The sequence below is a fragment of the Pleurodeles waltl genome, chromosome 2_2, assembly GCF_031143425.1.
Source record: "Pleurodeles waltl isolate 20211129_DDA chromosome 2_2, aPleWal1.hap1.20221129, whole genome shotgun sequence".
Lineage (NCBI taxonomy): Eukaryota > Metazoa > Chordata > Amphibia > Caudata > Salamandridae > Pleurodeles > Pleurodeles waltl.
Genome location: NC_090439.1, coordinates 590,397,872 through 590,412,072, shown reverse-complemented (window position 1 = coordinate 590,412,072; position 14,201 = coordinate 590,397,872). Strand labels below are relative to the sequence as shown.

General features: G+C 48.7%; 1 protein-coding gene across 2 annotated transcripts in view; it reads left to right on the top strand.

Moving 5' to 3' along the window:
* Positions 1-14,201, top strand: part of PRKDC (protein kinase, DNA-activated, catalytic subunit) — a 2,139,921-nt gene that overhangs the window by 1,647,668 nt on the left and 478,052 nt on the right. For both annotated transcript variants that reach the window (XM_069220133.1, XM_069220131.1), the window contains one exon: positions 12,698-12,888. In XM_069220133.1, the coding sequence (XP_069076234.1) occupies positions 12,698-12,888 (191 nt within the window). The remainder of the gene's footprint in view (positions 1-12,697; positions 12,889-14,201) is intronic.

The following is a 14,201-nucleotide window of genomic DNA, read 5'->3' as shown; positions in this document are numbered from 1 at the left end:
TGTTCCATTGAGGGTCCCCCTGGGCCCAAGAGCTCAACCTGATAAGGTTCCAACTCCATAGGCTCAGTTCCCTCAGGGGATAGAACTTCTTACTGAGAAGAGGGGTTCTTTTTCTTTTTCTGTGCTGAAGCTGGTTCCCCAGTCTTTTTTCCTTTTCTCTTGGAGGGTTGGGCCATTATTCCAGACTCCAACACCTCTTTTTCATCCTGAGCTTTGCACTGTGCCCTTGTCTTGACTCACACCAGTTCAGGGATACCCAGCATGGCTGCATGGATTTTGAGTTCTGCCTCAGCCCATGCTAGGGACTCCAGATAATTTCCAAGCAGTCAGTCTGCTGGTATAGCAGAGGAGACTACCACCTGTTTCAGACCAGTGACCCCCTCCCCATTCTAAAGTTACCATAGCCATGGGATGTACTTTGGTATGATTGTCAGCGTTGGTGACTGGATAAGTTTGTCCAGTCAGGTATTATCCTGGGGAAACCAGTTTGTCTGTCATCATTGTGACACTGGCACCTGTATCCCTCAGGGCTTCAACTCTAGTCCCATTAATAAAGAGCTGCTGCCTGTATTTTTGCATGTTAAGGGTCCAGGCAGCTAGTGTGGCTAGGTCCACCCCACCCCACCCTCAGAGACTAATGTCGCTTCAGTGTGAATCCTGATTTGCTCTGGGCACACTGTTGATCCCACCTGGAGACTGGCTATTCCAGTGCTAACTGGAGTAGTAGTAGAAGTGGAACCTTTCTTGGGACATGCCTTGTCTCCAGTTTGGTGTCCCTGCTAATGACCGCTATGACACCAGGCCTTTTTGGGATCAAAGTTTTTACCCTTGTACCCAAATGAGGATTGTGAAGAGGCTTTGGACCCACCCTCCTGTGCAGATTTTTTGGGCCCAGTAGAAGACTCTTTACTTTTTCCCTTGGATGTCTCAACACTCTTCCCCTGGGGAGGCTTTGTGACCCCTTTCTTTTGGTCACCCCCTGTGGAAGTCTTGGTCACCCTTGTCTTGACCCAGTGGTCTGCCTTCTTTCCCAATTCTTGGGGAGAAATTGGACCTAGGTCTACCAGATGCTGATGCAGTTTATCATTGAAACAATTACTTAAAAGGTGTTCCGTCATAAACAAATTATACAGCCCTTCATAATCATTTACACCACTGCCATTAATCCAACCATCCAGTGTTTTGACTGAGAAGTCAACAAAATCAACCCAAGTCTGGCTCGAGGAGTTTTGAGCCCCCCTGAACCCAATCCTGTACTCCTCAGTTGAGAATCCAAAGCCCTCAGTCAGGGTAACCTTCATGAGGTCTTAGGATTCTGCATCTTTTCCAGAGAGTGTGAGGAGTCTTACCCTACACTTTCCAGTGAACATTTCCCAAAGGCGAGCACCCCAGTGAGATTTGTTGACTTTTCTGTTTGCACAAGCCCTCTCAAAAGCTGTGAACCATTTGGTGATGTCATCACCATCTTCATATTTTGTTACAATCCCTTTGGGGATTTTTAGCATGTCAGTATTTTCTCTGACCCTATTTAAGTTGCTGCCACCATTGATGGGAGCTAAACCCATCTCTTGTCTTTCCCTCTCTATGGCTAGGAGCTGTCTCTCCAAAGCCAATCTTTTGGCCATCCTGGCTAACAGGAGGTGATCTTCATTGAGGCTGCCCTCAATGCTTCCAGAGTTGCTGGACTCCCCTGTGGGAGAAGCAGCATCTCTGACTATCACTTGTGGAGTCAGGGTTTGAGGGCCCCTGGTCTCCCTAACTAGGACAGGAGGGAGGGAGTTATCCTCCAGGTCACTAGTTTTCCCCTCTGTAAGGTTGTCTTCAGAGGGGTGGTCTCTAGCAAACACTGCCAAAAGCTCCTGGAGCTGTACTTTGGTAGGGTTTGATCCAGTTTTTATATGTTTTATTTTACAGAGTCCTTAACTCTGACATCCTAAGATGCAGGTAAGGGGTGAGGTTGAGTTCCACCACCATCTCATCTGTGCTAGACATTATTTCTCTAAAGGTGGGTAAGAATCTAAAACTATCTCTAGAACTTAATCCAAACTTTTAAAAAACTTTTAAACTCTAAAAGAAATGCTAACAGGGACTAACACAAGGCCCTAGCAGGACTTTAAAAATTTTAGAAGAATAGCTCAAATTTCAAAAATCAGTTTCTAATGACAATTCTGGGAATTTAGTTGTGTGATCAGGTATTGGCTGAGTAGTCCAGCAAATGCAAAGTCTTAGACCCCAACGCTGATCCACCAATGTAGGAAGTTGGCTCTGTATATACTATTTCAAAGTAAGAAATAGTGTGCACAGAGTCCAAGAGTTCCCCTTAGAGGTAAGATAGTGGCATAAGTAGATAGTTCTAATGCTATATTTTGTGGTAGTGTGGTCAAGCAGTAGGCTTATCAGAGGGTAGTGTTAAGCATTTGTTGTATACACACAGGCAATTAATGAGGGACACACACTCAAAGACTTACTCCAGGCCAATAGGTTTTTATATTGAAAAATATATTTTCTTAGTTTATTTTAAGAACCACAGGTTCAAGATATACAGATAATACTTTAAATGTAAGGCACTTCGCTTAGATACTTTAGGAACTTTGAATGAAAACAATATCATGTACAGTCTTTGTAAAAATGTCAATAAGCTATTTTCAAAGTGCATAAATCAACAGTTCCTGGGGGAGGTAAGTAAAGGTTAGATTAGGAGGTAAGTAAAACACTTACAAGTCTCAGTCCTGAGGCATAGGCAGCCCACCGTTGGGTGTTCAAGGCAACCCCAAAGTTACCACACCAGTAGCTCAGGGCCGGTCAGGTGCAGAGGTCAAAGTGGTGCCCAAAACACATAGGCGTCTATGGGGAACAGGGGTGCTCTGGTTCCAGTCTGCCAGCAGGTAAGTACCTGCATCCTTGGGGGGGTAGACCAAGGGGCGTTTTGTAGAGCACTGGGGGAGACACAAGTAGGCACACAAAACACACCCTCAGCGGCACAGGGGCGGCGCGGTGCAGTGTGCAAAGCAAGCGTCAGGTTTTGTATAGGTTTCAGTGGAGGGACCCGGGGGTCACTCTAGCGGTGCAGGCAGGCACAGGAAGGGCTTCTCGGGACAGCCACCACATGGGCAGGGCAGAGGGTCACCTGGGGGGGGTCACTCCTGCGTCAAAGTTCGGTTCCTTCAGGTCCTGGGGGCTGCAGGTGCAGTGTTGGTTCCAGGCGTCGGGTCCCTTGTTACAGGCAGTCGCGGTCAGGGGGAGCCTCTGGATTCTCTCTGCAGGCGTCGCTGTGGGGGCTCAGGAGGGTCGTCTCTGGTTACTCACAGGCTTGCAGTCACCGGGGAGTCCTCCCTGAGGTGTTGGTTTTCTGCAGGTCAAGCCGGGGGCGTCGGGTGCAGAGTGTAGAGGCTCATGCTTCCGGCGGGAAACGTGAAGTCTTTGGAAGTTGCTTCTTTGTTGCAAAGAAGTAGCTGGTTTTGAACAGGGCTGCTGTTCACAGGAGTTTCTTGGTCCTGTAGTCCAGGGCAGTCCTTTGAGGCTTCAGAGGTTGCTGGTCCCTCTCTTATGCGTCGCTGGAGCAGGTTTTCGAAGTTGGAGACAGGCCGGTAGGGCTGGGGCCAAATCAGTTGTCATCTTCCTCCTTCTCTGCAGGCTTGTAGGTCAGCAGTCCTTCTTTTTTCTTCAGGTTGCAGGAATCTGATTTCCTGGGATCTGGGGAGCCCCTAAATACTGAATTTAGGGGTGTATTTAGGTCTGGGAGGGCAGTAGCCAATGGCTACTGTCCTTGAGGGTGGCTACACCCTCTTTGTGCCTCCTCCCTGTGGGGAGGGGGGGCACATCCCTAATCCTATTGGGGGAATCCTACAAACTCAAGATGGAGGATTTCTCAAGGCAGGGGTCACCTCAGCTCAGCTTAGGGGCTGTCCTGACTGGTGGGTGACTCCTCCTTGTTTTTTTCATTATCTCCTCCAGCCTTGCCACCTAAAGTGGGGGCAGTGGCTGGAGGGGCGGGCATCTCCACTAGCTGGGATGCCCTGGGGCGCTGTAACAAAAGGGGGGAGCCTTTGAGGCTCACTGCCAGGTGTTACAGTTCCTGCAGGAGGAGATGAGGAGCACCTCCACCCAGTACAGGCTTTGTTCCTGGCCACAGAGTGACAAAGGCACTCTCCCCATGTGGCCAGCAACATGTCTGGTGTGTGGCAGGCTGGCAGAAACTGGTTAGTCTACACTCGAAGTTGGGTAGGTATTCAGGGGGCATCTCTAAGCTGCCCTCTGGGTGTATGTTACAATAAATTGCACACTGGCATCAGTGTGCATTTATTGTGCTGAGAAGTTTGATACCAAACTTCCCAGTTTACAGTGTAGCCATTATGGAACTGGGGAGTTTGTGTTTGACAAGCTCCCAGACCATATACTCTTATGGCTACCCTGCACTTACAATGTCTAAGGTTTTGCTTATACATTGTAGGGGCATAGTTCTCCTGCACATATGCCCTCGCCTGTGGTAAAGTGCACCCTGCCTTAGGGCTGTAAGGCCTGCTAGAAGGGTGACTTACCCATGCCACAGGCAGTGGGAGGTTGGCATGGCACCCTGAGGGGAGTGCCATGTCGACTTGGTCATTTTCTCCCCACCAGCACACACAAGATGTGAAGCAGTGTGCATGTGCTGCGTGAGGGGTCTCTAGGGTGGCATAAGACATGCTGCAGCCCTTAGAGACCTTCCTTGGCATCAGGGCCCTTGGTACCAGGGATACCAGTTACAAGGGACTTACCTGGGTGCCAGGGTTGTGCCAATTGTGGAGACAAAGGTACAGTTTAGGGAAAGAACCCTGGTGCTGGGGCCTGGTTAGCAGGGTCCCAGCACACTTTCAAATCATAACTTAGCATCAGCAAAGGCAAAACGTCAGGGGGTAACCATGCCAAGGAGGCATTTTCTTACGGTCCCATGCAGCACTACGACAAAGGATCCCACATCGCTGGAGAACCACTCAGGAAGCTGTGCATCGCAGAATAGTGTGCTGGGGGGCCGGAGCTTCACGAAGATCTAGGGGGAAGGATGTGAACAAGCCTTGGCAGCTGCAAAGGATGCTGTGCATGGGGGTACTGTCTTCCATGGGGAGGCACGCTTTTACCGCAATCAAAGTTGGACAGTTGGAAGAGAGGACCGTCGGGACCACTTCAGTCCACTGCCCGTGATGCAGGATCTACGCTGCTCAGCAGGAGAGGGGATCCACGCAGCCGGTCGTTGTCACTGCAGAGAGGTGCCTGCAGAAGCAGAGGAGTGACTCCTTCACCCCAAGGGAGACTCCTTCATTCTTCTGATGCAGGCTGAAGACTGGCTGTCCTCCGAGGATGCACGAATGGGGAAATGTTGTAGTTACCAGAAGGAGCCTAAGATACAATGTTGCAGAAGGCGTCTTGCTTCTTTGTTGCACTTTGTGGGGTCCCGAAGAGTCCAGGTGCAGTTTCTTCGGTGAAAAGTCGAAGTGGATGATGCAGAGGATTCCAGCTGGAGTCTTGCAATCTGAATCTGAGGAACCATCCAAAGGAGAGACCCTAAATAGCCCTGAAAGGGGGGATTGGTCACCTAAGTAGGTAAGCACCTATCAGGGGAGGGCTCTGATGTCACCTGCTGGCACTGGCCACTCAGATGCTCCCAGTGTTTTTTGCCAACTTTGAATCCAAGAGGGCAAAACTCAGGGACCATCTGGAGGAGCTCTGAGCACCACCCCTGGGGTGGTGATGGACAGGGGAGTGGTCACTCCCCTTTCCTTTGTCCGGTTTTGTGCCAGAGCAGGGACTGGGGGGGTCCCTGAACCGGTGTAGACTGGTTTATGCAGGGCTACCCCTCCCAAGCTTGTAATACCTATTTCCAAAGGGAGAGGGTGTAACACTCCTCTCCCAAAGGAAATCCTTTGTTCTGCCTTCCTTGGCTTGAGCTTTTCAAGCAACAGGAGGGCAGGAACCTGTCAGGAAGGTGGCAGCAGCGGGGGCTGCCTGGAAACACCCAAAAGGCTGAAATGGCAATACTCTGGGTCCTCTAAGGATCCCCTAGAGTGCATGGAATCATGCAACCAATGCTTGCAAAAGCTTTCGGGTATGATTCCAAAATGTTTGATACCAAATATGCCTATGTTCGGAGTTACCATTATGTAGCTGGACATAGGTAATGACCTATGTCCAGTACACGTGTAAAATGGCGTTCCCACACTCATGATGTCTGAGAAAATGGGCCTGGAGTACGTGGGGACACCTCTGCTAGTGCAGGGGTGGCCTCACACCCAGGTCATTTGAACCCTGCCGTCTGGGCTAGAAGGCCTGCCATAGTGGTGACTTATAAGTGACCTGGTGTAGTGAAAATGGCAGTGAAAGTGTGCTTGCACCTTTTCACGCAGGCTGCAATGGCAGTCCTGCAGAAGCCTTTGCATGGGCTCCCTATGGGTGGCAAAATATATGCTGCAACCAGTAGGGATCCCCTGGAAACCCAATGCCCTAGGTACCATATTCCAGGGTCTTATAAGGGGGCACCAGTCTGCCAATTGTGGGTGAAATACCAAGTTTTGGGAGAGAGAGCATAATCACTGGGTTCCTAGTTAGTAGGATCTCAGTGAACACAGTCGAAAACACACTGACATGAGGCATAAAATGGGGGTAACCATGCCAAGAAAGAGGATACTTTCCTCTGACTCCCCCTTCTGGGTTGAGTCCTCCTGTGCCTTGCTGGTCCCCGGCAGCACCATTTTTCCACCAACTGCCAATTGTCATTTGCCAAGGCTTGTTGATGAAATTCCTGCACCGACACCTGTCTCCAATCTTCATTCCAGCGTGGGATATATTCTGCATCTCTCAGGAACTCTTCTCTGGCTGCAGGACTGCAGTGCTGACCTGTTCTTTATCACTGTCGACCAACTCCTGCAAGTACAGCTGGGTGGGTAGTAGCTCCTACTCCTTCTGGACTCCACTGTGACTCTTGGACTCAGTCCCCTCTCTCCACAGGTCTTCCTCTCCAGGAATCCACCGCTGGTTTCTTGCAGTCTTGTCTGGGTGTCTTCTTTTCTTTTTTTCCTTCCTTTTGGGTGGTTTGAGATCTCTGGCTTTTTGCGAAGCATGAAGGTCCTCTGGGTCTTTAGAGGTCGGTCCAGTGGTCACCTCCTTCACAGCGGCGATTGTCGGGACTGGTGCAGCAAGCAGGGGTTTTGGAGCCTTTTCTGGAGCAGCAAGTCCTCTGTTCTCGTGCTGTCGGGTTCTTTGGTGCTGTCTTCTTCTCTTGCTGATTTATCTGTTTTCTTGGTCTAGGGAAGCCCACTAAATACTAAATTTAGTGGGTGTTTTAGGGGGAACCTGTTAGTGCCCAATAGGACACTTAGCCTTCGGTGGCTACAGCCACTACAGTCCTCATTTTCTGTCGGAAACCTAAACCTCATTGGCTGTTTTCCTGCGATCCAACATGGAGGAAAATTAAATGGAGGGTCCAAGTCACCTGCAAGCCCCTAGCGGTAGTGCATTCTCAGTGAGACCCCTTCTCCCTCCCTTTGTGTGGTTTCCCGCTTTTTTTCCCTGCCAAAAGTGTGGTTTGGCAAAGGGGGAAACCATCTGCTGCCAGCATCAGGCCTGGGGCTCGAGTTTCAAGGGCAGTAGACCTTTGAAGCTCACTGCCAGGGGAATGCACATTCCTGAGGAAGTGGGGTGTTAGCTCCTCCACCCAGGAAGGGCATTGTCTTTCAAACCAGAAAGACGGGGCTCTCGCCCAAGGTTTGTATATTGGCTGTCTGGAGGTGGCATGCTGAATGGAACCTATCCGCAACCATGCCAGTTAGGTTAGCTTTTGCAGGGGCTACCTTTAAGGTGACCCTTGGGTACCATTAGGGATAAATCCAATACTGGTACCAGTTTGGATTTATCATCCCGATTTGTTTGATACCAAACAACCCAGGGTGTAGAGTGGCCATCATGTAGCTGGGGATCTCATGCTTGACCAGTGTCCAGTACATGTACTTAAAATGGCTGCTCTGTTCGCTCACTATGTCCTAGGTTTGGCAAGTACACAGTGGGGGCATATTACTCATGCAGCTTTACATATAGCTCATGTAGCCTCACATATGGTGCACACCTGTCTTAGGGGTGGAAGACCTGCTATAGGGGTTACTTACACATAACATACACAGTGTAGGGGGGACAGGGCACACAGGGAATGTGCCATGTTGAATTTGTCTTTTTAGGTTTGCCCCAGAATACTCAGCCTGCAATGGCAGTACTGGGTGCATCTGGAGAAAGGGCCCTAGAGGGTGGCACAATGAGTGCTGCTGCCCTCAGGGGCTTATCCCTAATATCCCATGCCCTGGGTGCAGGTGTACCCATTTACTAGGGACTTACAGTGATATTTGAGTGTATTAACTTGTGCCAAGCATCACAACAGATTAAGGGGAAGAGCTCTGGCCCAGGGAACCTGGTTAGGAGGGACTCTGGGCTCCACAACTTCGAGACACATCAACATCAGGCTAAACGTTGGGGGCTAACCATGCAAAAAGAGGCCTCCTCTCACAGTTAGGGTAAGTACTGGGCACAGATAAGAACCACACCAATAGGTCACACCGGCTGACACTAGGGTGGCTGGGTGCAGTGATGCAGTAAGGCATTGGGTGCCCAATGGCTTCCTATGAGAGCTTGACCCAATGACAAACAGGCTTTGGGTTTGGCTGGGAAGCCAGTCAGGGAAAACAAACAGGTAGGTAGTAGACTTGGGGTGCTTGGGGACATAGGTGCACCTTTGGTCCTCTTCTCCTGTGCCCAGGGGTGACAGTTGCAGGGGTGTCATTAGCCATCAGGTTTTCTCGTCCAGGAGCTCTCTCGGTCAGGGGATCCTGTGTGTTGAGGCTGCAGGCGTCATGGGGGAGTCCGGCAGTGGTGGACCTGTCTTGTAGGTTCTCAACATGCTAATGAGGCTACTGGATTTGGATGGTAGGGTCACATGGATTGTGAGTACTGAGTACAATCCCACACCAGGTGACACCTGTCGGCCTAATCTGGGGTTTCCTACTAACTCGCCTCGCCTCAGATGTGGGCAAGATAATTGTAGCAACCGGGCACATGGAAAGATAGACTTCTCAGGGAATCGTGGTAATCAGATCTCATCCTTTTATCTCAGTTACCAAAAATCTCACCCAGGCAAAGACAACAGAGGCATAATATAGTTCAATAAGCATTTATTGAAATAACTGCATCTTAGTTAAAAGTGTATGTAGAGCAATAACTAGGTTATAAAACACAATAAAAGGAAAGGTGGACTCAAGCTGTTAAGAGCCGCTGACATCATTGGCACTGATGACCCACCTCAGCTGGGGTCATGGATGAGGTGGTTGCTGTAGATGTCGGATTTTCTCTTTCCACAAGTCTGTGAGAGAGGGGACTTGCGTGCAGATGCTGCTGGAGGTAAAATTCTTCTTTTTTTGGGTCTTCTTAGGTTATCGAAATCTGAGTTATAGGATTCAGGGGGCAACCTAAGTACTCAATTTAGGGACGATATAGGGAGTGCCAGGTGGTAGCCAATGGGCTGACCCCCTTTAGCGTGACTACACCCATCATATGACAACTTCCCCTGGGAAGTGGGCATAACCCTAACCCTGGTGGCCCAATTCCTTCCAGACAAGATGGAGGAATTAAAAAGTGGTGTCCACTACAGCTCGTCCACCTTAGGGGTGAGACTGGCACGAAGTGGGCCTACCTCCTAATTTAACTAATTTTACTGTCTGTGCTGCAGTCAAAAGTGAGGTCAGGACAGGGGGGTTGGTCATCTCCACCATCTGGCGGGCCTGGGTTGCATTTCAAAGGCGGCAAGGCCTTTGAAGCTATCTGCCCTGGAATATCCATCCTCCCTGGTAGAGGAGGTCAGTCCTCTGCCCAGTGCAGGCTTTTGTCTCAGGCCCTCAAGAGCACTGGCTCTCACCTTGGGGAGTCAGAAATGCATCTGTGGTGGCTGAACTGGTCAGGACCAGTCAATCAATGCACTAGTAGCTGGTGGGTTTTCAGAGGACCCCTCGAATGTGCCCTCTGGGTGCATTTATTAATAACTCCATCACTTGGGTCATTAAGGATTTATTATTCTAAGATGTTTGATACCAAACATCCCAGGATTCAGTGAAGCCATCATGTATCTGGGGAACTCGTAATGACCATTGTCCAGCACATGCATTTAAAATGGCTTCCCTTTGTACTTACTGTGTCTCAGAATTGACAGAGATGTAGCAGGGACTTTTGCCCTCTCATGTGCCTGGATGCACCCTGCCTTAGGGGTGACTTACACCTGGCACGTGCAGTGTTAGGGGACCTGGCGCACAGGGGTGTGTGACAGGTCGTGTTTTCTATTTAGCCTGCACCAACACACGTAGTCTGCAATGGCAGCACTCCTGAGATTTTGGTGACGGGTCTCTGGGGGTGGCACAGCTGGTGTTGCAGCCCTCAGAGGCCTTCCTTAGTACCACAGGCCCCAGGTACCAGGGGTTGCCATTGACTAAGGACTTATAGTGGTATCTAAAGAGTTTGCCAATTGTGCAACTGTGCAGTTTTGGGGAAAGACATCTGGCACTGGGGACCTGGCTAAAAGGGAACCAGTGCACTAACAGTCAAAGCCACATCGGAAACCAGGCTAAATATGGGGGCCAACCATGTCAGAAAGGGTGCTTTCCTACAGATCCATTCACATTGAGGGAACTAATGGTAAGGGTGTTGTGAGGTCATGATAGTAGGTGCTATAGTAGCAGGGTGCAAAGGTATTGAAAGTAGGTAGTGGGGCGGTTACTGTCACCCGGATGACAGGTCTATAAGGGAGTGTCTGGAGGGTGGAATGGCCAGGGGGATAGAAGAAAGATCAAGGGAGGGAAGAGCTTTGGACAGTAGGGCAATGGTTACGGGATGGGGGAAAGATCGGGGGGGGGAGAGCTATAGGCAGTAGGGCAACAGAGAGGTGGGAAAGCCTCAGGGGATGACAAAACACAGAGAGGGAGCAATGCAGTTCGTTACCAAGTTGGGATGTTTGCTACGAATATAGTTGGGAGGATTATTTTTGTCATGTTTCCTAAACTGTCAGAGGCGAGCCAGGCTCTTCAGGGAGGCAGCCGCCACTGGGAGATATTGGTGAGTGCAGATAGGAAATGTTAATATCACTAATAGTAATTTGTGGCTGTTGTGCCCGATCAGAAGAGGGAGGGGAGAGATAGGTAGTGTGGCAGAAAAAGACAGATCAAGAAAAGGCAGGGCGTTGAGCACACTTCAATCAATCAGGAATTTGTAAAGCGCACTACTCACCCGTGAGGGTCTCAAAGTGCTGAGGAGAGGTGGGGAGACCACTTGACTGGTCCACATGGTACTGTCAGGCCGAAAAGATTGAGGGGTTATGGTAGCAGACAGCCAAACCTGTCAGACAAGATGGCAAGTGATTGGTATGGGATTTAGGCAGGAAGGGGGGTTCATAAGGCAGGGGCATCCGAAGCAGGTACGGGATGCTGATTCTCCATTGGATGAGAAGTGATAGAGGATAAGAGTATCAAGGCTTGCGGACAAGTAAAAGAGGGGAGAAGGGGGCATCAAGGAGCTGTTGCAGGGTAGGGGGTGGTAGGTAGTGTGTGGTGTGGCAACAAACCATCTGAGTATTTTAAAGTATATGTAACATTGCATACATTTGCAAACACAATAAACATCATAAAGCTGATGTTCAGAATAAACATTTGCGGCCGGAGGCGTCCCCCGCCTAACAAAGCAATAGTATATCCTTTCGTGGGAAGGATGAGAGCATGGAACAAACCATAGGCCGAAAAAGAGGGCAGGTAATCTCCGGTGACATCCACCCTGAGCGGAATGGAGAAGGGGGTATTGAGAAGACGGTCAGTGAGTGGGTATAGGAATGGGGGGGGTTACAAGGTGGTTAAGGGTGGGAATGGTGCGTGGGAGCGGGGCAAATTAAACTGAAGCAGGATTCAACGGAGCATAGTCTAATTAGTCTCTTGATATGCTACTTATCTCCATCTGGAGGAAGTCAATGCAGAGGGGTTTCTCGGATGCCATTCATGGGGGCATGCCATGTTTGTCGCGCTGGTTTCAGAAGGGATCTAGATGTGTCACTATCCTGGGAGTGGGTCAAATCCACAAAAGTTTTTATCAGTTTATCCCGATCTCATTTTTTCGGAAAAGACTGGTCCTGCTAGCGTCCTTAGCGCAGTGGATCAGGTCTGCTATTAGCCACTGAGTCTCTGTCAGTATGTTGAGAATGGGAGGTTTCCATGCTAGAGTCTCTCAGGGAGTCCAGGAATCTGACTAGTTCCTTAGGGTTGTGAAATTTTCCAGAGGCCCTGTTAATAGTTATCCACATGATGGAGGGTTCTAGGAGTTCAAACTTAATATACCATTTTCGCAGCTGGGGGCACAGGGCCAGAAACCAGAAATTCTCATCATTTGAAATTGGTGTCCAGGGAGAAGTCTACTTCAACGAAGATCATGTGACCCTCCCAGTCATATGTCTACTGCATCTTGAAGCTGTCTTCCTTTGGTTAATTACATGTGCCTTACATATAATAAACCCAAGCAAACAATGGTTTTGAAGATGATGTGAAGCTGGTCTGTTCATATTCCCTTTAAGAATGAATGTGATCCATTTAACCAGCACCATGCTTTGTGTAACATTAACAATATAGGTTACCAATTGTTTGTTTTTTAATTGGAACAGAGGAAAGCAACAATGACTATCTCAGCCAAAATGTCCGGGCTTCCAGGGACCATAGCCTACTCCTCGGTACAACGTACTGTATCATGGGGAATACTGTCACCTTGGAGCCTGGCTGCCTCGAGGAAATGGAAGATGATAAAGCCCGAAGGGTTTTGGAGTTCGCAGGCACCTCGTCAGGAAATCCAGAAGCAGTAAGTGTGAAAATAGATTGCAAAATGTGGAATCAATAATAAGATTTTGGATGAAAAGTCAAATTAGTATTGAAAGTTTCTTGTATTCTTAAAACAAGCTAGCACATAATGTATTATATTAGGTGTTGTCTGTGGAAAACCATGTGTTATCTGAAAATAAATATTTCAGTATATATTATCCACCATAACACTGAGCTTTGTGTCACATTTGCATGTCAAACTTGCTGCTTTCCCATTGCAAGAGAGGGCCTAACAACACTCTTTCTCCTTGTTGTATTGCTCTATTTGTATCAGTTTTTAGATCGAGCATTCAAGACCTTTTGTATATTCTTTAGTATATACTTCTATACTTCTTTGTGGGGTCTCTGCTTTTTCACTGGTTTGTTTCAGTGTCCTTAAAACAAATCCTTGCTTGCTAGTGGTCAATCCTTGCTCTTTGTCCCACCTTTTCCACAGTTGTACACTCCCTTGGAGCATGGCCCTAGTACTTGTACTCTTCCCCTTGTGCCTATGTAGCATGTGCTTAGGGATTACTTTCTTCTTAGGCTAATAGCATTTGACCAGAGCGCTGGATGTTTCAGTTGCTCCAGTCTGTTTCTGTTAACAGGGCTCTAGTCTATTACTTATTTTCATCTGCAGTCATGTGTGACTTTGTTTATTCCATTCCTTACTCTCCCTAGCGCATTTTCTGTTTTTCCATTGCAAATGCTTGTTCCTTTTGTCTATCTCTGCGAGCTCACGCAGCACTTTGAACGGCCGCTTATGTCAACTGTTTTGCTTTTTATTTTCAGTTTGTGTGGCCAGAAAACTCTAATAGCTCTAACTCGAGCGAACATGAGACCCATTGCAGTTCAAATGCTTTTTTTTTTTCTTCCGAGGTGGTAGGTAGCATGTGCACTCTTGGAGTGGGCGTGCCCCCTTTCATGTTTCACCATGGCACTAGTGTTGAAATGTGAGCTCCAAGTTCTGCAAATCGTTCTTCCCTTTCTGCCCCCTGCCCTCTCCTTCACACAGCAGCTGGTCCATCCTACATCATTGAAACTAAATGACAACGGTATTCGGCTGCTCTTCATAGAATCCCTGTTTTCATTTCCTGAATTCTACTGCTTCAGAAGTCAAGCTCTGCAATTCAAGAGGCGCCTCTTTAATTCCTCAAAAAAAAACGGGACTCCACATTTTTCCTGCCTAGTTTTTCTTGTTTTTGTTGCTTTCTGAAGCCCGCCCCAGGAACCGACCTCTGATAACAAATGATTAATGTATTCGGGGGTCAGTTTGTAGTGCCAGCCTGAGTACCGGAGGAGCTGTAGGATGCT